General features: G+C 44.3%; 1 protein-coding gene across 4 annotated transcripts in view; it reads right to left on the bottom strand.

Moving 5' to 3' along the window:
- Window positions 1-23,550, bottom strand: part of prrx2.L (paired related homeobox 2 L homeolog) — a 34,117-nt gene extending 10,567 nt beyond the window's left edge. The window contains exons 1-3 of one of the 4 annotated variants that reach the window (XM_018241382.2): window positions 23,413-23,550; window positions 11,369-11,469; window positions 10,279-10,422 (exon numbers count right to left, since the gene is read on the bottom strand). In XM_018241382.2, coding sequence (XP_018096871.1) covers window positions 10,279-10,422; window positions 11,369-11,384 — 160 coding nt within the window. In that variant the 5' untranslated portion in view covers window positions 11,385-11,469; window positions 23,413-23,550. Of the gene's footprint in view, window positions 1-7,204; window positions 8,324-10,278; window positions 10,423-11,368; window positions 11,509-23,412 lie in introns of those variants that run through there. The other 3 variants (XM_018241383.2, XM_041572467.1, XM_018241381.2) reach the window with 3 other exon arrangements.
- Window positions 23,551-23,558: the final 8 nt, after the last annotated feature.

Genomic DNA, 23,558 nt, shown 5'->3' with positions numbered 1-23,558 from the left:
TGGGGGTGTTTGACTCCGTTTGTTATGGAGTATTAATAAGGGAGCGGATATTAGAGACCTGACCTGGTAGCCTAGTGGTAAGTGGGTTAGACTTGGCTCACTGGGACATGAGTTCAAATCCAGCCTTAGTCTGAAAAGTGTTTTGTCTTCTCTCTAAGTGCTGAATACAAATGTCCATGATATAATTACCAAAGACAAGGCTATTTCTTGTGCAGTGAGGTGGCTCGATGGGTAGTACTCCTGCACAGCAGAACTCAGGGGCCTGAGTTCAAATCCCGTCTGTGACTGTGTGTAGCAATGGGGGTGTGGTCCGTCCCACACCAAGAGAAGCACAGGCAGATGGGGGAAGGTGGCGAATTGGGCCGTGCGGCTGCACAGCAGCACTCATAAGCAAGTTCAAATCTCATATGTAGATTGTAAAGTGGGCAATAATAACATGGTTGGAACACATGGCCTTGCAGCTCTGGGGCCCCAGCTCTGGCTGGTCAAAAAGGGCGGCTCCTGATGATGGTTGGGTTCCAAGACCCAAGGGCGATTCAAAATGAAGGTCGGAGACTAAGCTCTGACTGGGGCCCCATCTGCAAGGCGTTTGTGTGTTCCTCTCCATGTAATTAACCACTTCAGACGAGCCCCACTGGGGCAACCCCCGCCCCAGTGGTGCTCTCCCTCACCTGGTTAAGGCCAAGGAGGGAGAGTACCAGGCCAAGGTGAGAGAGAGGCAGGCCAAAGGGGGAGTTGACCCAGGGGGTTATCCAGAAAGAATGGCTGAAAAAAGTGGGACTTGGTAATGTTTACATTACTTATCCTATATAGGTAAAGGGTCTCCCACCAACAAGATGCATAACCCACTCTTTTTCTGGAATGGAACTTGAACAGCCTTTGGGAGGAGTTGGGTCTTGGAACCCAGCCTTCAGGAGGAGTCATCTTTCTGAGTTGAAACCCAGCTATCATGGGGAATCAGACTCAGGACCCAGCCTTCAGGAGAAGTCATCCTTCTGAGTTGACACCCAGCAATCATGGGGAATCAGACTCAGGACCCAGCCTTCAGGAGGAGTCATCCTTCTGAGTTGACACCCAGCAATCATGGGGAATCAGACTCAGGACCCAGCCTTCAGGAGAAGTCACCCTTTTGAGTTGACACCCAGCAATCATGGGGAATCAGACTCAGGACCCAGCCTTCAGGAGGAGTCACCCTTTTGAGTTGAAACCCAGCAATCATGGGGAATCAGACTCAGGACCCAGCTTTCAGGAGAAGTCACCCTTTTGAGTTGACACCCAGCAATCATGGGGAATCAGACTCAGGACCCAGCCTTCAGGAGGAGTCACCCTTTTGAGTTGACACCCAGCAATCATGGGGAATCAGACTCAGGACCCAACCTTCAGGAGGAGTCACCTTTCCAAGTTGAAACCCAGCAATCATGGGGAATCGAACTCAGAACCTTTGCATTACAAGGGCAACCAACAACCACCATGCTATTGCATCCCTTGATACAAACCTGTGTTTTTTCGTAAATACATAGCGTATACAAGTTCAGACAACACTTTAAAGGGATCATTGACCCAAGTGCTACAAGAGGAATCAAACTCAGAACTCTCATGCACAAGGGAAACCAACAACCACCAAGCTATTGCATCCCTTGATACAAACCAATGTTTTTTTGTAACTATATAGTTTATACAAGTTCAGACAACACTTTAAATGGATCACTTACCCCAGTGCTACAAGAGGAATCGAACTCAGAACCTTTGCATTACAAGGGCAAACAACAACCTCTGAGCTATTGCATCCCTTGATACAAACCAATGTTTTTTCAGAACTATATAGTTCATAAAGTTTCAGACAACCCTATAAAGGGATCACTTACCCCAATGCTACAAGAGGAATCAAACTCAGAACTCTCACGCACAAAGGCAACCAACAACCTCTGAGCCACCTCATCCCTTGATACAAACCAATGTTTTCTCCTAACTATATAGTTCATACAGGTTCAGGCAATACTTTAAAGGGATCATTTACCCCAGTGCTACATTACGTGGCTTTTCTAAAGGTGTGGGCAGGCAGTTATAGAGGCTCAAGACAAAGAACTGTGCAGGAAAAAGGGCAAAACCCTCAGAAACAGGGAAGACTGAAGTGAGAGCTGGGCCTAATCAAGATGGTGCCAAAACAAGTCCTCTGTCATCAGCAGGTGCCGGTCTCATTATGACACATGAAGATAATAAGCCTATGGAGGGGGCAACAGGCTGAAGCAATCCTCTAACCTACCAGATATCAGTATGGCAGCTCCCACACACAATGAAGCTGCTGCTGATTAGGTCTGGAGGGGCAACTCATCCGCCGGTCTATGGTTACCTCAAAAACCCTTCCCTTGTGTCTAAATGGAATTGCTATAGAAAGTAGGGGCTGTCTATTCTAGGCTGTTCCCTGCACTGTTGGTCCTGACTACATCAAAATGTTAAATCTGTATTGCATATTTCACCAAGCACATTTCTTTTAGGGCCTCTGAGAGCCTGAGATGCTCATAAGAGACTAAAATGCTTCTGTACAACATTAGTAGTCAGGGCTGAAGATGATTTGACTTCCACTACCTCATTTCAAAAGTCAGAACCAGAAAGTTCTGTAATGTGTATTTAATTTAGATTAGAAAGTTGCCCAACATTTGCCCATATGTTAATGCCCTAAAGGTGCCATGGACTAAAGGGAAGACCAGCATGAACTGGCCAAAGGCTCCCCCTCCTCTTCACAAAATTCCCAGATTTCCAACTCATGCTGCTATTGTTTTCCAATGTGTGAATCATTCCCAGCGCCAGTCCCACGGAATGTCCAGACCTGCAGGGATTCTGCTCCCGTGCCATGTGGCTGCAGTCTCCTTGCGTGTGATGCTTGGAGCGGCGCCTCCCAACATCTGGTTTAATGTACTGGCGCCTCGCTCAGCCACAGGCTCCATCACAAAGACTGAGAGAAACCCGCTCCCCTTTGTAGGCTGAAAGAGAAATGACCGCAGGATCCGAGAATTAGGGAGCAGAAAGCAAGCTCCTCGGGGGCCCCCATTCTTCCTCTGTGGCTAAAAAAACACAATAAAGGTGCCAAATCCTGATAAAAACCCAATATCCTCCCAGCAGGATTATCTAGATCTATCAATATTCCTCCAGCAGCAATATCTATATATCAATATTCCCCCAGCAGCAATATCTAGATCTATCAATATTCCCCCAGCAGAATATCTATATCAATCAATATTCCTCCAGCAGCAATATCTATATATAAATATCCCCCCAGCAGCAATATCTAGATCTATCAATATTCCCCCAGCAGCAATATCTATATCTATCAATATTCCCCCAGCAGCAATATCTAGATCTATCAATATTCCCCTAGCAGCAATAACTAGATCTATCAATATTCCCCCAGCAGCAATATCTAGATCTATCAATATTCCCCCAGCAGCAATATCTATCAATATTCCCCCAGCAGCAATATCTATATCTATCAATATTCCCCCAGCAGCAATATCTATATCTATCAATATTCCCCCAGCAGCAATATCTAGATCTATCAATATTCCCCTAGCAGCAATAACTAGATCTATCAATATTCCCCCAGCAGCAATATCTAGATCTATCAATATTCCCCCAGCAGCAATATCTATCAATATTCCCCCAGCAGCAATATCTATATCTATCAATCCAAATTCCCCCAGCAGCAATATCTATATCTATCAATATTCCCCCAGCAGCAATATCTATATCTATCAATATTCCCCCAGCAGCAATATCTATATCTATCAATATTCCCCCAGCAGCAATATCTATATCTATCAATATTCCCCCAGCAGCAATATCTATATCTATCAATCCAAATTCCCCCAGCAGCAATAACTATATCTATCAATATTCCCCCAGCAGCAATATCTATATCTATCAATATTCCCCCAGCAGCAATATCTATATCTATCAATATTCCCCCAGCAGCAATATTTAGATCTATCAATATTCCCCCAGCAGCAATATCTATATCTATCAATATTCCCCCAGCAGCAATATCTATATCTATCAATATTCCCCCAGCAGCAATATTTAGATCTATCAATATTCCCCCAGCAGCAATATCTAGATCTATCAATATTCCCCCAGCAGCAATATCTATATCTATCAATCCAAATTCCCCTAGCAACTGTCCACTGATTTGAATAAGAGACTGGAATATGAATAGGAGAGGCTATGAAAAAATGAGTAATAAAAAGTAGCAATAACAATACATTTGTACCCTTATATAGCATTTATTTTTAGATGGGGTCAGTGACCCCCCATTTTAAAGCTAGAAAGAGTCAGAAGAAGAAGGCTAATAATTCAAAAACTAAAGAGAAAATGAAGGCCAATTGAAAAGTTGTATAATATACTAAAAGTTAACTTAAAGGTGAACCACCTGTTAAAGAACAAATCAGCAGATTCAGGCAACGATGTGCCCGTTTGGTGAAGTGAGTGGATGAACGAGTCTAGCTCAAAAATGTAATGCCAACTGATAGATATAGATATTGCAGCTGAAGATGAGGTCACAGTAGAGAGTGATGTCACAATACCATATGGCGGCACAGCATGACATATCTGGTGGGGATGATGTAGGGAATATTATATATATATATATATATATATAAAATGTTTATTGACCCCTTCAATCCAATAATCCAATAAAATCTAAAGATTGCCCCCACTTGAGCTGCCCCATCTCCCCCCCCTCAAGGAGGCAAACGAACTGGTCCTGTATTCCCAGTCTCCTTATCCCAGGCACACGTCACGTCTCTAAGCAGGAGCCCCGGTGCTTACACTTGGGTGGGGACATGAAAACAACACAGTCTGCGGCCAGAGAACACAGGGGCCCGGCCCCGCAATCTGAGAATTTTCTTTTTTCTTTTTGCAATAAGTGCAACCGACGGCTACAAACCTCAGACCCCCAGTGAGTGTTCCGCTTGCTGCCAATGATTTACTTGCAGACTAGACCGCAGCAAAGTTGTCCTCACAGCGTATTTAGGAAAGGAAATATTACGTATTTAGCTCCAGTATTTTATTAATTTCACGGCTTTTCCTACAGTTCAAGCTGAAGAGGGGCGAGCGATTTGCCTCCCCCCAGACTATAAATATAAAGCTGAACATGCACAGGCAACACCAGTAACTTAAAGGGGTTGTTCACTGTTAGTATGATGTACAGAGGGATATTTTGAGACTATTTGCAATTGGTTTGCATTTTTTATTATTTGTGGTTTTTGACTTATTTCGCTTTTTATTCAGCAGCTCTCCAGTATGTAATTTCAGCAATCTGGTTGCTAGTGTCAACATTCCCCTAGCAACCATGCATTGATTTGAATAAGAGACTGGAATATGAATAGTAGAGGCCTGAATGGAAAGATGGGTAATAAAAAGTAGCGATAACAATACATTAGTAGCCTAAGGGTCAAGGCAAACAGGCAGATTCAGGGAGATTAGTCGCCCGGCGACAAATCTCTTATTTGGGGCAACTAATCTCCCAAACTGCTTCCCGCCATCTTAAATATAAATCACCGGCGGGATGGCACTCAGCGTGATTCGTTTTCCAAAGTCGCCTCGAGGAAACTTCGGGCGACTTCAGAAAACAAATCGATCCGAGAAGAGGAGATTTGTGGCCGGGCGACTAATCTCCCTGAATCTGCCTGTGTGCCCTGACCCTTACAGAGCATTTGTTTTTAGATGGGGTCAGTGACCCCCATTTGAAAGCTAGAATTAGAAATAAAATAAACTATAAGAAATAAATGCTGGAGACCAATCGAAAAGTTGCTAACATAAATTAACTTAAAGGTGAAACCTACACAATAAATGGGATCATAGGTGGATTTCACAGGACATTCAGCTACCATGGAAACGACTTCAATCTAAGATTGTAAGCTCTGCTGCTCAGAGACTTGCCCACCGAACAACCTGCACTTCTATGAGCAAGCATTATATAGCACATATATATACTATAACATTATTTCACATCTGTCTGACGTCAGTTATCAATTTAATCCCCCCCACAAAAAAAATGTCCCAGTCACTCTGTACTTTTCTGGCTACGAGGCGCAAATGGTACAAGAAAGAAGAGATTGAATTATCTAAATGAACTACAATTCCGAGTCTGGATAATATGCCATTTAATCCAGAATTTATTAGCTGGAAACCACTTTCTACAATAAAGTTTGGCAATAGATTACTGGTGTCACTCTGTTCCCCATCTTGCCCCGTCTGTATGTAATCTATAAAGGTCCTCATCTGTTTAATAATGGGATTTCTAGCCTGAGAATCTTCAGTTGTTGCTGATGGAGGATGCTGGGAAATGTAGTTCAGCAATAGCCTGAAGAGAGGTCAAGTAAAGATTTCCAAGCACAGCTGGTAAAAGATACAATGTTCTTCCAGGAGCATCTTGTAACAAATAAAGTAACCGGAGACAATGTATCGAGAGTGTGTGGGACGTCCCAGTGTTGGAAACATGGCTGCCCCCAGCCGGCTGAATTACAGCGCAGAAAACTGTATATCGGAGACGTGTGGATACGTGAAACTATAGCAATGTGGCTTTTCCTATAAAGGCAACTCTCGTCTCATGTTTTCTATCCCTTTAAGTAGATTTTCTAAAGTGCAATAAAGCCAATAATGAAGTCAGAATTCTATCTGGCGGATCGAGTGTGGATATTTACACGGAGCCGTTACTGATGTCCCAAGAAACCGTCTCCCCGGGCTCATTAGTAGGAACACAGCTCAGCGTTGCCAACAATAATCTTTGTACAAGGCATCAGTCCAACAACCCGGAATGTCCCTTATTGTATCTTATCTCACTATTACTCCCTGTATTGCACTCGATCACTACAAAACAGTAATGATAATAAGTATCCTCTCCCATCTCTACTGGGAGGCAGTTCCAGGTAATTACACTGCTCCTAATGGCAAGTTGTCTTGTTCTTACGCATTATTGTTCATCAGTTTCCATGGGGATTAGACTTATGAGTGGCAGACAGATAAGGGCACCTACATCTCTCTATCCTGGAGTTAAGGCCTCTGCACTATAACAGCACTGAGAGTTCTGCAGCAGCTGTGGTACCCAATCCTGATTTCTGTTACTCAACTTACCGAAACAAGTACCAGCCATCGAATTTGCCCCCGTTACTAAGTGGCACAGGGGGTGGCTGGGGGAGGGGACACCTACCTTCTTGGATTGTCACTTCGCTGTCACTGCTTCCCCCAGACGCCGGTTCCTTGTCCTCGTCCTCTGTTGTCGCTGCCGTATCTGCGGTCTCTTGCATCCCTGCTACCACTGCCTCTTCCAGGTCCAAGAGGTGACTGACGCTGAAGTTCTTCCTTCCGTGGGGGAGCTCAGCGGGTTCCAGGATCCGCATTTCATTGAGGGCTATGGACTTGTCCAGACCAAAATCTCTGTCCATACCCCCAGCCCGGGACTTTGATCCTCCTCCCGGTCTGTCTCTCTTCTCCCCAACAGTCACGTTTCCTTCTCCCTAAACTTGTTGCAGCTCCTTGCTCTCCCTTCCCCAAAAGCTGTGCTCCCCGTGCCTCTTGCCTGTGCCTAAATCCTTCTCCCTCTCCCCCTGTAGGGCAGGGACCAGCTCACTCTCACATGCACTCTCAGCCAAGTAACCAAAAAAAAAAAAAAAAAGTCTTTTCGCTGACGTCTAGAAGAAAACAAACTTTTTACTCGCCCCCCTTTTCTTTTCTCTCTCTAGTTCTTGGATAAATCTTTCCACACGCCCCCTCCTTGGTGCTGACCCCTGACCTCCCTTCCCTTCTTCTTTTTTTTGGGAGAGGGGAAGGAATAAAAAAATAAGATGGCCCTAGCAGGCTCTGTTTTCCTTGCAGCCCCTCTAGATGGGTCCCGGTGACTGAAATCGGGAGGTTAAGTGCTTTCTATCAACAAGTTGGGAAGGAGGAGGAGGAGGTGCTCCTGGGAACAGATGGGGGGCTACTTTGGGATCCCTCATGCAGAGTCACAAAATTCCTCTTCTGTATGAAGTGACCTTCCCCACTGCAGGACCCTAATAAACCAGAGGTCTTCTCCGCCCGCAATGCAAGGGGTAAAGGTCCATGGAGTGGCTTTGTTGTATAAATACTTGGGGTCTGGTGATAGGAGCAACATCTGCACCAGTCATTTCACTTAGTAGGCGGAGTACAAGTGTACTTAACAGATTGCAAGTTCTTTGGTTCCCCCACTACAGCTGCGAGAGCATGCACCAATGACATTCCCTGAATCCAAAGGTTGAATTGGATGTTTCTTTTCAGCTTCAGCTACTATGTCGTTATGTATTTATGGTGATGGAGCTATTTCGAATATATAATATAATACAGACCTCTGCCCCCTTGGGTGGCTTTGGTGTTACATTGACTGGCATTTCAAGTGCCCAAAGGCCCAATACCAAACACAGGTCTATGGGAGCTGATAGAATGGACTTGTGTCCTACTGACCATCTCATTATACTATACCTGCCCCCCAAACTCCTTCTACCTATAACAACTGCTGCTGTTCCTAGGCAATGGTCTCTGCCCCCTAAAGATAGACCCATGTGATGCACAGAATATATTCATCATAACGAGAATGATACGTAGGAATATCATAGATATCTGTCCAACATCTTATTCCCAAACCAAGGGGATTAATATGCACTTGCTTTTTTGCAGCTATAATAGTCCCTACTCTTCTTCTGGGAAGGTCCCATTAGATGTTGGAACATTGTTGCTGAGATCAGGCACAAGAGCCTTAAGGTGGCCATACATGGGCTGATAAAAGCTGCCAACAGACCGAGGCGGCGGCTTTAATGGCCGTGTGTGGGACCCTCAGACAGGCTTCCCCAATTGATATCTGGCCGAGAGTCGGGTTAAAAATCCCATCAGATCGTGGACTGCATGTGTTTGTTGATGCGACCGCCCGTTATGATCCCATCGTTGGACCCTAGGGCCCACAATCGGATCAGCCTAATATCACCCAAGGTGGGCATATCATGGAGAGATCCATACATTTGACAAAATTGTGAAGCGAGCGGATCTCTCTGTGTATGGCCACCTTTAGTGAGGTTGGGGTTTGATTCAGGCCTGGCTCACAGTTGGTGTTTTCCTTTATCCAACAGGGGTTCAGTTGGGTTGAGGCTCCATCAGGTTCTTCCATTCCCATCTCGTGTGTGAGGCTTGTTTTCATTGGGACCAGGGACCTAAACCATGGAAATGGCTCCAAAGAATTATGGTGGGGCAAGATGTTGGCCAGCACTAGATTGGGACCTTTGGATGCTATCGGTTTCAGCTCATTCTTGAACTGGGGGGGGAGGAGGAGTGTAGAGCTCATAATGACAGCCTCCCTCTCAGCCTCACTGCAGAGGTACCCCCAGATACTGCCGCCTAACTGACTCCTCTGCTGAGCTGCAGGTCAGGACCCCTGGGAAAGTAGCGTTCCTCTTAATGAGGTAATTAGGCCCCTGAAACACTCACAGTATGAGACTCGCTAATGAGAACCAGGCGGCCGGGGAGGAACGGGAGCTTTTCATCTGGTGTCGAGCTACGGCTGGCTGAACTGTGCTCCCCCATAAAACTCCCGGGGACCTTCTCTATGAGGCTGAAATTGTTCTCCCTAAAACAAAAATGTACAAGAAATTGGGGTCTCATACAGAGTCGTACACTTAGGAATAGAGCGCAGAGTGGGGGAGAACTGACAGTTACCCACGTACAAAGGGAAATAAATACACAGCACGTCAGTCTCATATCCTCACTTTCCTGGGGCCCCCTGCAAAAAAATAAAAAAACATTTGTGGGGTCCATGTCATATTAAGGTAACCCCTATCAAACATGACCGTATGGTTGCAGCCATGAGGGAGGGTGGCCAATCACTGGTCCAGGAATGCTCGGGCTCCCTGTAGGATACACTTGGGTCAGTACCATTTCTTTACTCACATCGTGGGAGCCCTGAGTGCCAGAAAGTGGTTACGCAAAGATGACTCAGGCATAACTGGCAGCTGAGCTACACAAAATGGTACATTCCGCTTAAAGAAAGCCGCACAGCCTAGAGCAGAATTACCTGAGAAATTAAACATAAATCAGTGCCCATGTCAATAGTTAAGTGATTGTGATTTGAATTGGGTGCTTGCTTTTGGGGGCTCCTTTAAGCAGAATGTACCATTTTCCCCTTTGCTGCAAACTTCAATTCCCAGCATGCCCAGCTGGACACCAGGATTAGTAGTGCAGAGCAGCTGGAAGGAGACATTTTATATATTTGCATTTCTTTACCTTTAGTCTGCTCCGTCAGCGTGGCCCCATGATCAGCCCATAACAGTGGGGGATTGAGGGCCCCGTTAGGTGGCGGTGGGTATAGACTGGGCTTCACCAAACAGACATTAGACGACAGGGAGACGTAAAAGGAAAACAAACGATCTGGGGGGAAAAAGGAATTCCTGGTTAAAAGAGCCATAAACCATGTTCAAAGTATCTTTAAAAGCAGATAATGGGGGGTGGGTTGGATGAGGGGCATGCTTCCAAAATTTGGAGCCCAATGGAGAGGAAGGGGTGCAAACTGAAGGCCAATTAGAATAAGATTTTGGGCTTTGCTTATTTATTGTCTCTGGGTTAGTTACTGACCTGTCCAATGGCAACGAGTTTTTAGGACTCCTGGGTGCCCCCTAGTTCAGTGACATGGGAGGGCCCCTTAGCTCAATGGTAACCAGGCTATGGAGCATTTTGGGGGTGACACCCTCTATAAATTCAGTGCCCTCAGCGCTGCACAAAGAGTGTGGGGCAAGTCTTGGTGCCCAATTGTAGGAACCCACAGGCGCTACTTATCTCCCCACTTTAACAAAAGTTTGCAGAGATTTAATGAGGTGCCACTTGCCTTCCCCCCACCCATCACCCCCAGTGCCAATGTTCCATGCAGACAGAGACACAGAGTCTTTAGCTGTTTAATTGGAAACACAGTTACGGCCTCTCATAGACGTCAGCCGGAGAGGATTGAAGTGGCACCATTATATAAATATATATATATACACAGTGCGACTGCATCAGCATCTGCATCCCACTGGAAAAGGTGCCCTAATGATTGCCCTCCGGTGCTCTTGTCACTCACACAGCTGCCTTCATATCTCACACACTGAGCAGATTCTGCCCTACTTGCCCCCGTCATTGCCCACTGGGACTACTGCACCCGCTCCATGATTTGTATCCAATCTGCCCCGGGGTATAACCCGAGCGACATCACTATTGGCAAAAATGCCCAACTAAATCACTGCAGTACCATGTGTTGTACATCCCTCCACTCCAGAATATACAGTAATAATGGGGCTTATTGAATCATTCTAAACCAAAAACCCACAAATATGTTACTCACCTCTGCCTTCAGCCATTAAGTGTTGTAGTCAATAGTTGTCCAGTGCACTCGGGGGCCAGGGACTGTTGGCTGTAAAGATACATATGGTCTATCAGTCAACACTGGAGGGGAGCAAGAAAAGAAAGAAGAAAACATAAGCAGATCTCACAGCACCACAATTGAGCCTGTCCTCCTTTCCTAAGACCAGGGATCCCCAACCTTGAGAACATGTGAGCAACATTCAATGGTAAAAGGAGTTGGGGAGCAACACTAGAATAAAATATGTTCTTGGTGTGAAAAATAAGGGCTGTGATTGGCCATTTAGTAGCCCCTATGTGGATTTACAACCTACACGGAGGCTCGGTTTGGCAGTACAACTGGTTTTTATGAAGCCACAACTTACCTCCAAGCCTGGAATTCAAAAATAATCTCCTGCTTTGGGAGAAACATCCAAGGGGTTGGAGAACAACATGTTACTCACAAGCTACTGGTTGGGGATCACTGACTTAGACAGTACAGTATGAGGGTATAGCTTATTGTGTGCCCAGAACATTCCTTCTCTGTATATTTGTATTTATACATATGGGAGGAGGTGCCATATTGATTCTCTTAGACAGTACAGTATGAGGGTATAGCTTATTGTGTGCCCAGAACATTCCTTCTCTGTATATTTGTATTTATACATATGGGAGGAGGTGCCATATTGATTCCCTTAGACAATACAGTATGAGGGTATAGCTTATTGTGTGCCCAGAACATTCCTTCTCTGTATATTTGTATTTATACATATGGGAGGAGGTGCCATATTGATTCCCTTAGACAGTACAGTATGAGGGTATAGCTTATTGTGTGCCCAGAACATTCCTTCTCTGTATATTTGTATTTATACATATGGGAGGAGGAAGTGCCATATTGATTCCCTTAGACAGTACAGTATGAGGGTATAGCTTATTGTGTGCCCAGAACATTCCTTCTCTGTATATTTGTATTTATACATATGGGACTATGGGAGGAGGTGCCATATTGATTCCCTTAGACAGTACAGTATGAGGGTATAGCTTATTGTGTGCCCAGAACATTCCTTCTCTGTATATTTGTATTTATACATATGGGAGGAGGAGGTGCCATATTGATTCCATTAGACAGTACAGTATGAGGGTATAGCTTATTGTGTGCCCAGAACATTCCTTCTCTGTATATTTGTATTTATACATATGGGAGGAGGTGCCATATTGATTCCCTTAGACAGTACAGTATGAGGGTATAGCTTATTGTGTGCCCAGAACATTCCTTCTCTGTATATTTGTATTTATACATATGGGAGGAGGAGGTGCCATATTGATTCCCTTAGACAGTACAGTATGAAGGTATAGCTTATTGTGTGCCCAGAACATTCCTTCTCTGTATATATGTATTTATACATATGGGAGGAGGGAGGTGCCATATTGATTCCCTTAGACAGTACAGTATGAGGGTATAGCTTATTGTGTGCCCAGGACATTCCTTCTCTGTATATATGTATTTATACATATGGGAGGAGGGAGGTGCCATATTGATTCCCTTAGACAGTACAGTATGAGGGTATAGCTTATTGTGTGCCCAGAACATTCCTTCTCTGTATATTTGTATTTATACATATGGGACTATGGGAGGAGGTGCCATATTGATTCCCTTAGACAGTACAGTATGAGGGTATAGCTTATTGTGTGCCCAGAACATTCCTTCTCTGTATATTTGTATTTATACACATGGGTGGGAGGAGCCATACCATATATATGGTAGTACATCAGACAAGGCACAGTACAAGTGCTATAAGCTGATTGGCTGGGGGTTCAGTAGTCAGTTGTTGGCCATACATGGGCCGATAAAAGCTGCCGTGTGTAGGGCCCTCGGATGGGCTTTCCCGATCAATATCTGGCCGAAAATCAGGCAGATTTCGACCGCGCAGGATTAAAAATGACATTGGATCTCTGCCACATCTATTCGTCGATGCGGTCCTGCAATCTGACTGCCCATGTTGGCTACATTATGATCCAATCGTTGGACCCTAGGGCACATCTCAATGTGGCGTATCAGGGAGAGATGCATTTGTTTGTCAAAGTCGCCAAACAAGCGGATCTGTACGTGTATGGCCACCTCTCTAGTTTCTCCTGGATTCCCATTGTGGGTGACTTTGCAGCCATGGCTCTATGTGCAGCTGAGCCTGGGGCAATAGTAGGGGCCGGGCTAAGTGGAAGGCTATTGTGTAATTAATCTGTGCCCATTTATCAAGAGCTCCGAGGCCTGTGTCCCGCTGATTACTCGCTGCGCTTGGGCTTATCAGTTTAACCTTTTCTCCTTATTGTGCGAGTGCAGCTGGGGCCCCGCTGGGAGGAAAAGGGACAAATATTAGGATATTACTCGCCTGTCAGGCCCTCCATTAGTCTGTGCCATCGAATGCAGCCAGGGCTTAGCAAGTTATTTCATAGCCTCCCTGTTTCCCAGCCCACCCAGAGTGGGACCCTACAAACCTCTCAGCCACAGACACGGATCCCACATTGGATACAGAAATCAGTTGCACCCAATTGCCCTGTCGGCAGCCAATCAGGTGCTGGTTTTCATATTATAACTTCACTAGACCAGAAACTGCTGAGCCAGAACCAGGACAGTGACAAACTGGAAAATACATCTGGGTTGTACCAATACATGCGCCCCAAGTACTCACTGTCCTATAATGTGTCCAGATTATATGCCTGGAATTCCTTACCCCAGAGAGATACTGGGATAACATTGTAGGAAACAGGGACACGTATATAATTGTGATCATCATCATCATAGTACAGAGGAATACCTATGCTGCCATCGTTTTATGGGATCTCTCTGTACAGGCTATGAACAAACTTAGGGGACTGTTCCTGCTGAATTGTGCTTAGTACAAGGGAATACCTATGCTGCCATCGTTTTATGGGATCTCTCTGTACAGACTATGAGCAAATTTAGGGGACTGTTCCTGCTGAATTGTGCTTAGTACAGGGGAATACCTATGCTGCCATAGTTTTATGGGATCTCTCTGTACAGACTATGAGCAAACTTAGGGGCTGTTCCTGCTGAATTGTGCTTAGTACAGGGAATACCTATGCTGCCATAGTTTTATGGGATCTCTCTGTACAGACTATGAGCAAACTTAGGGGCTGTTCCTACTGAATTGTGCTTAGTACAGAGGAATACCTATGCTGCCATAGTTTTATGGGATCTCTCTGTACAGACTATGAGCAAACTTAGGTACTGTTCCTGCTGAATTGTGCTTAGTACAGAGGAATACCTATGCTGCCATAGTTTTATGGGATCTCTCTGTACAGACTATGAGCAAACTTAGGTACTGTTCCTGCTGAATTGTGCTTAGTACAGAGGAATACCTATGCTGCCATAGTTTTATGGGATCTCTCTGTACAGACTATGAGCAAACTTAGGGACTGTTCCTGCTGAATTGTGCTTAGTACAGGGAATACCTATGTTGCCATAGTTTTATGGGATCTCTCTGTACAGACTATGAGCAAACTTAGGGATTGTTCCTGCTGAATTGTGCTTAGTACAGGGGAATACCTATGCTGCCATAGTTTTATGGGATCTCTCTGTACAGACTATGAGCAAACTTAGGGACTGTTCCTGCTGAATTGTGCTTAGTACAGGGAATACCTATGCTGCCATAGTTTTATGGGATCTGTCTGTACAGACTATGAGCAAATTTAGGGGGTTGTACCTGCTGAATTGTGCTTAGTACAGGGGAATACCTATGCTGCCATAGTTTTATGGGATCTGTCTGTACAGACTATGAGCAAACTTAGGGACTGTTCCTGCTGAATTGTGCTTAGTACAGGGAATACCTATGCTGCCATAGTTTTATGGGATCTGTCTGTACAGACTATGAGCAAACTTAGGGGGTTGTACCTGCTGAATTGTGCTTAGTACAGGGGAATACCTATGCTGCCATAGTTTTATGGGATCTGTCTGTACAGACTATGAGCAAACTTAGGGACTGTTCCTGCTGAATTGTGCTTAGTACAGGGGAATACCTATGCTGCCATAGTTTTATGGGATCTCTCTGTACAGACTATGAGCAAACTTAGGGACTGTTCCTGCTGAATTGTGCTTAGTACAGGGAATACCTATGCTGCCATAGTTTTATGGGATCTCTCTGTACAGAATATGAGCAAATTTAGGGGGTTGTACCTGCTGAATTGTGCTTAGTACAGGGGAATTCCTATGCTGCCATAGTTTTATGGGATATCTCTGTACAGACTATGAGCAAACTTAGGGGCTGTTCCTGCTGAATTGTGCTTAGTACAGGGGAATACCTATGCTGCCATAGTTTTATGGGATCTCTCTGTACAGACTATGAGCAAACTTAGGGACTGTTCCTGCTGAATTGTGCTTAGTACAGGGAATACCTATGTTGCCATAGTTTTATGGGATCTCTCTGTACAGACTATGAGCAAACTTAGGTACTGTTCCTGCTGAATTGTGCTTAGTACAGAGGAATACCTATGCTGCCATAGTTTTATGGGATCTCTCTGTACAGACTATGAGCAAACTTAGGGGCTGTTCCTACTGAATTGTGCTTAGTACAGAGGAATACCTATGCTGCCATAGTTTTATGGGATCTCTCTGTACAGACTATGAGCAAACTTAGGTACTGTTCCTGCTGAATTGTGCTTAGTACAGAGGAATACCTATGCTGCCATAGTTTTATGGGATCTCTCTGTACAGACTATGAGCAAACTTAGGTACTGTTCCTGCTGAATTGTGCTTAGTACAGAGGAATACCTATGCTGCCATAGTTTTATGGGATCTCTCTGTACAGACTATGAGCAAACTTAGGGACTGTTCCTGCTGAATTGTGCTTAGTACAGGGAATACCTATGTTGCCATAGTTTTATGGGATCTCTCTGTACAGACTATGAGCAAACTTAAGGATTGTTCCTGCTGAATTGTGCTTAGTACAGGGGAATACCTATGCTGCCATAGTTTTATGGGATCTCTCTGTACAGACTATGAGCAAACTTAGGGACTGTTCCTGCTGAATTGTGCTTAGTACAGGGAATACCTATGCTGCCATAGTTTTATGGGATCTGTCTGTACAGACTATGAGCAAACTTAGGGGGTTGTACCTGCTGAATTGTGCTTAGTACAGGGGAATACCTATGCTGCCATAGTTTTATGGGATCTGTCTGTACAGACTATGAGCAAACTTAGGGACTGTTCCTGCTGAATTGTGCTTAGTACAGGGAATACCTATGCAGCCATAGTTTTATGGGATCTCTCTGTACAGACTATGAGCAAACTTAGGGACTGTTCCTGCTGAATTGTGCTTAGTACAGGGAATACCTATGCTGCCATAGTTTTATGGGATCTCTCTGTACAGAATATGAGCAAATTTAGGGGGTTGTACCTGCTGAATTGTGCTTAGTACAGGGGAATTCCTATGCTGCCATAGTTTTATGGGATATCTCTGTACAGACTATGAGCAAACTTAGGGGCTGTTCCTGCTGAATTGTGCTTAGTACAGGGGAATACCTATGCTGCCATAGTTTTATGGGATCTGTCTGTACAGACTATGAGAAAACTTAGGGGCTGTTCCTGCTGAATTGTGCTTAGTACAGGGGAATACCTATGCTGCCATAGTTTTATGGGATCTCTCTGTACAGACTATGAGCAAACTTAGGGGACTGTTCCTGCTGAATTGTGCTTAGTACAGGGAATACCTATGCTGTCATAGTTTTATGGGATCTCTCTGTACAGACTATGAGCAAACTTAGGGACTGTTCCTGCTGAATTGTGCTTAGTACAGGGAATACCTATGCTGCCAGATCTCTCTGTACAGACTATAAGGAAACATATAGTAGCTGGAAACCTCTGGACTCTTTGAATGAAACGTAGGAACCCAGCAGGGGGCAGGAGTATGTACATAATTTGGGGGGTTTCTGAAGAAGGGACCATGATTATGTTGTTCTCATCTTTGTGTTACCCCTGTACCCCCGAGACACCCGTCCGGCCCCCGTGGATAACATCTCTCTCTCCCATGTTCCCATACCTTCTCCCCCCAGCAGAGAAACAGGAAAGTGTATGAGGAAGAGCCGGGAGAGAAGCAGGAATCAAAGCTTCACATATTGGTTCCAGATGTTCTCTGCGCTCCTGCCCCCCCCCTCCCGATTTAATTAAATTCCAGCAGACGGTCAGGAGGGGTCTGTGTGTAATGATCACATTTCCCTGGCGCTGCTCCTAAAGTTCCCCTCCCTGATCATCAGTCGCCAACTGCATTCTCCTTGCCACAAAGTCCCTTCCCAGAATCCTCAGCTAGAAGGGCAGCAGGGGAGGGGATCAGCGTCTCTTCCATGTCTGACAATGAGCTTATCCCCAGGTACTTTCATTAGAAATCCCTCACATCACTGGCACAACACAATGCTGGGAAAATAGAGGATGCTGGGAATGGAGAAGCTTGAAACCCCCGGCAGTGAAATGGTTCATCTCATCCCCTTCCCATAAGGGCCAGTAGCACATGGCTGAGATCAGGGCTTGTTTTACAGCAATTACAGAAAAGCGAGTGGTGCCGCACAATCAGGGGGAGCAAGAGTCGTATTCACTAGTGCACTGCCCATTCTAATCCTGATCCTAAACATGAGAGGAGCAAGGGACAGCTTGGCAGGGTGGGAGAATCCATCGCACGAATAAGGGGAGAATCTTTTCAGCAACACTGGTTGGGGGAGCAGCTGGATACGTGATTGGATGTTCATAAAAGGATACAAGGGCCAATCACAATTGGGAAGTCAGCAGTGATTGCCCTGCCGCCCTCTCAGCCAAACCTTCTCACAAGCAGTAGAAGCTTTGCTCCTCAGAGGCCGGCCTCAGTATTGGTCCCACCCACAATATTATCATTGAGCAAATAGGAGCAGCACGTGGGACTGATCATTTGGCTTTGAGTCAATCACTGGACCTGAATTCTGGTTGCTAGGGTCCAAATTCCCCTAGCAACCATGCACTGATTTGAATAAGAGACTGGAACATGAATAGGAGAGGGTCTGAATAGAAAGATGAGTAATAAAAATAAGCCATAACAATACATTTGTAGCTTTACAGAGCATTCGGTTTTTAACTGGGGTCAGTGACCCCCACTTGAAAACTGGAAAGAGTCAGAAGAAAGTGGAAAGTTACATACTAAACGTTAATGTAAAGGTGAACCACCCCTTTAAATTCTTTTGGGCACTTGCAAGGGTTAATCAGTTGGCAGTTTGGCTTCATCAGTATCCAATGGGCACCTTGACTGGGAACATACTGGGCAGAGAGAAATACAGGCAAAAGTCTCCACCTCCTTTTAGGGCAATGGCACCCTGACAGCCAATTCTTTGTACCTCATTGCTCCTCCCACTCTCCAACTGTCCTTTGCTCCTCCCACTCTCCACCCATATTGTGTCCCCTGCTTTCCCAGTGTTGGCAGTCAGAGGTCCTGCTCACTCAGCAATAAATCATTAGGCTGGATATAAATAGGGGGGGGGCTATGGGATTCACCCCTATACCTGGCCAGGACGTTAATGGGAAACAGCACAAGAGCTTACAGTTAAAGGCTCCTCAGGGAACTGGTTGTGTGTCGGGGCCCCGGGGACACATATCATTCTAGCTGAGGCCTGGCTAATGATGTGAGGTTACAACTCATGCCTCTTATTTACATGTAATGTCATACTCAATACTCATTACACTACAGGAATATAAACACTCTCCCTCTGGCCTTAAAGGGGTGGCTGACCTTTACGTTGACCCTTAGACCCTTAGTCTAATTCTAAGCAACTTTTCAATTGGTCTTCATTTTTTCTCTTTTAAAGTTTTTGAATTATTCGCCTTCTTCTGAGTCTTTGCAGGTTTCAAATGAGGGTCACTCACCATATCTAAAAAAAACAAATGCTCTGTAAGGCTACAAATGTATTGTTATTGTTACTCATCTTTCTATTCAGGCCTCTCCTATTCATATTCCAGTCTCTTATACAAATCAATGCATGGTTGCTAGGGTAACTTGGACCATAGCAACCAGATTGATGATATTGCAAACTGGATAGTTGCTTCTGTATCACTACCCTACTGTAAATGTGGCCACTACCCTTCATTTTCAAGGGTTCACCTTTAAATTATTCTGAGACAATTTGCAATTGATTTTCCTTTTTTACCATTTGTGATTTTTGAGTTATTTAGCTTTTTATTCAGCAGCTCTCCAGTTTGTAATTTCCGCTATCTGGTTGCTAGGGTCCAAATTACCCTAGCGACCATGCGTTGATTTGAATATGAGATTAGAATATGAAAAAGAGAGACCTGAATAGAAACATGAGTAATAAAAAGTAGAAATAACAATACGTGTAGCCTTTCAGAGCAATTTGTTTTTAGATGGGGTCAGTGACCCCCATCTGAAAGATGGAAATAGAAGAAGGCAAATAAATAAAAAAATTTTTTATATATATATATATATATATATATATATATATATATATATATATATATATTAAGGTAGAAATGACCAGCAACACCGAGTTCTTTGGTGAAAAAAATCAAAGTGTATTCAAATGACATGTATATATATATATATAATGAAGGCCAATTGAAAAGTTGCTTAGAATCAGCCATTCTATAACACACTAAAAATTACCTTAAAGGAGAAGCACCCGTTTAATAGGAGAGTAAAGTGGGGTTCAGTGGGTGCCGGCTCCTCATAGGATACAATTTATAAACAGTCTGAGAATTATAAGTGAGACAGAGATGAAAGAGCAGCCAATCAGAGCATCAGAACATACACACAGCTTGACCAATGGGTTTAGAAAGTGGCCACGGGAATAATGGGGTGCTACATGTGAATATTGGGGGGACCCTAGTAACTCAGATAGTGTGAGCGACACATGGGGTGCTGGGTGTGAGTTTATGAGCCTGGGACCTTCCAGTCTTTGTGACCCCCCTTCTCTTATTTTGTTTTTCTTTACAGAGCCCCCCACCCTTTATCTCAGGCGGAGGAGAATGTGAGGGGTGTCAGGGACCCGCACGGGATGTGACCCCCACACTGGTGGAGCCGTGAGCTCAGCATAAGTTGCAGGAAGGAATTATTTTAGTTTTCTGCTCTTGAAAGAGACACAGTCCCGGGGGGAGACACAGGAATGCAGGAGGCCCACCATGTACAGAACTTTGTATTCTGGGGTCTGTGACTTGGGACCGGCGAGGGCCAACTCAGATTTAACTGGAGGAAATAATAAATCCACGTTTCTCGGTTATTTTAGCCAATACTATTACCCCTTCCAGGTATTCTAATTAAAGGGTAATTATTCCCAGAAAATGGTTTACACTGATTTTATGTTATTAGATCTGGAGCATCAATTTTGTATTCAAATCCTATTGTTCTACTGCAGCCAATAGGAAAGGGCCCTGCGGGTCCAATGGGCGAATGACTGCCGGGGTCTAACATGGAGCTGAACCAGCCAATGGGCACAGGGACAGGGAAGGGTCAGTAACAATTTATAGTTTCAGTGCAAGTCACACGGCCAAACACACAAGTCCAGAATCCTGTGTAACTTTCCTTATCATGAGAATTAGTCACAGATATACATGGCAAAACGACAAGAACTGGGCATTAACTTTAACTATTAGACACACTGACCAGCGATAACTTGTACAGAGAGATCCCATAAAACTATGGCAGCATAGGTATTCCCCTGTACTAAGCACAATTCAGCAGGAACAGTCCCTAAGTTTGCTCATAGTCTGTACAGAGAGATCCCATAAAACTATGGCAGCATAGGTATTCCCCTGTACTAAGCACAATTCAGCAGGAACAGTCCCTAAGTTTGCTCATAGTCTGTACAGAGAGATCCCATAAAACTATGGCAGCATAGGTATTCCCTGTACTAAGCACAATTCAGCAGGAACAGCCCCTAAGTTTGCTCATAGTCTGTACAGAGAGATCCCATAAAACTATGACAGCATAGGTATTCCCCTGTACTAAGCACAATTCAGCAGGAACAGTCCCTTAAGTTTGCTCATAGTCTGTACAGAGAGATCCCATAAAACTATGACAGCATAGGTATTCCCCTGTACTAAGCACAATTCAGCAGGAACAGTCCCTAAGTTTGCTCATAGTCTGTACAGAGAGATCCCATAAAACTATGACAGCATAGGTATTCCCCTGTACTAAGCACAATTCAGCAGGAACAGTCCCTAAGTTTGCTCATAGTCTGTACAGAGAGATCCCATAAAACTATATCAGTATAGGTATTCCCCTGTACTAAGCACAATTCAGCAGGAACAGTCCCTAAGTTTGCTCATAGTCTGTACAGAGAGATCCTATAAAACTATGCCAGTATAGGTATTCCCTGTACTAAGCACAATTCAGCAGGAACAGCCCCTAAGTTTGCTCATAGTCTGTACAGAGAGATCCCATAAAACTATGGCAGCATAGGTATTCCCTGTACTAAGCACAATTCAGCAGGAACAGTCCCTAAGTTTGCTCATAGTCTGTACAGAGAGATCCTATAAAACTATGCCAGTATAGGTATTCCCTGTACTAAGCACAATTCAGCAGGAACAGCCCCTAAGTTTGCTCATAGTCTGTACAGAGAGATCCCATAAAACTATGGCAGCATAGGTATTCCCTGTACTAAGCACAATTCAGCAGGAACAGTCCCTAAGTTTGCTCATAGTCTGTACAGAGAGATCCTATAAAACTATGCCAGTATAGGTATTCCCTGTACTAAGCACAATTCAGGAGAGGGGATTATTGGATTGTGTATCTGGTTTAGGAAAGAAGATGAAGTGTAATTAATTAATGAGCAGTGGGCAAAGTGCACCTGGGCAGTAACCCATGGCAACTAATGAAATGATTTCACTGTTGTAGCTGCAGCTGGTGCTAATGACTAACTGGTTGCTATGGGTTACTGCCCAGGTGCAGACTTGTCCCATGAGTCCAGTAGAGACAGACATAGACAATACATTGTATGACAAGTGTTATATATAAAGTGTCTCACTGTGCAAGTTCCACAGACAGTTATAGTCACACGTAAGAGACAAGTCACCTGTTACTATTAGAGGAAGATACTAATGAGACTAGGCCGGGGGCTGGCAGGTCTCTACACTTTACCCACACGTGTCTGTCTCTTTCTCTCCTCTGCTTCTGACTGTTGAGACAATGGAGCAAAAAAGTCACTTCACTTGTTAATCAGCCGACTTCTGCTAGACTGTTTCAGGAGTCAGAACCAGCAGTGCAGACAATATACACTGATTCAATGGCAAGAAACTCTCAACCCCACTGAAAACCTGTGATTCATATGCATGTGTGTGTATATATATATATATATCTCATATCAATTTCATTCCTCTTCCCAGCAGGACTAATACTAATAAACCTACTAACCTCTGAGCCAACTTAACTATTAAACAGGGCGTCCCCCTTTAAATTACATTTCAGTAGGATGTACAGAGGGATATTCTGAGACTATTTGCAATTGGTTTTCATTTTTTATTATTGGTGTTTTTTTTAGTTACTTAGCTTTTGATTCAGCAGCTCTCCAGTTTCTGTAATCTAGTTGCTATGGTCCACATTACCCTAGCAACCATGCATTGATTTCAATATTATGATTTTTTATTATTTATGTTTTTTTGTTATTTAGCTTTTTATTCAGCAGCTTTCCAGTTTCTGTAATTTAGTTGCTATGGTCCAAATGACCCTAGCAACCATGCATTGATATGAAAAGGAGACTGGAATATGAATAGGAAAGGCCTGAATAGAAAGAGGAGCAATAAAAAGTAACAATAACAGTATTGTGTAGCCTTACAGAGCTTTTGTTTTTAGATGGGGTCAGCGACCCCCATTAGGAAGCTGGAAAGAGTCAGAAGAAAAAGGCAAATAATTCAAAAACTATAAAAAAGAAAAATGAAGACCAATATAAAAGCTGCTAATGATTGTCCAGTCTATAAGGCCTCCCCAGTGACAGGCAACTCCTCTCCCCCAGCGTCACATGTAAAGTCCCAATATGAAATATTAATACAGTATCTGCCGAGCCGCTCACCTGCGCTGCCATCTCTTCCACTGATCCGAGAGCGCCCTCTGCTGTCCGCTTCAAAAGAAAACGCTGCGTCTGCGCATTCCTAAAGCCACGCCCACTCGCGTAGAGAACCCGTGTGTTCCGGGTTCTTGCAGAGCGGCTTCCGGTTT

This window comes from Xenopus laevis, chromosome 8L (genome assembly GCF_017654675.1).
Source record: "Xenopus laevis strain J_2021 chromosome 8L, Xenopus_laevis_v10.1, whole genome shotgun sequence".
NCBI classification, from domain to species: domain Eukaryota; kingdom Metazoa; phylum Chordata; class Amphibia; order Anura; family Pipidae; genus Xenopus; species Xenopus laevis.
Note: the sequence above shows the minus strand (reverse complement) of the source record. Positions and strands in the feature narration are given on the sequence as shown.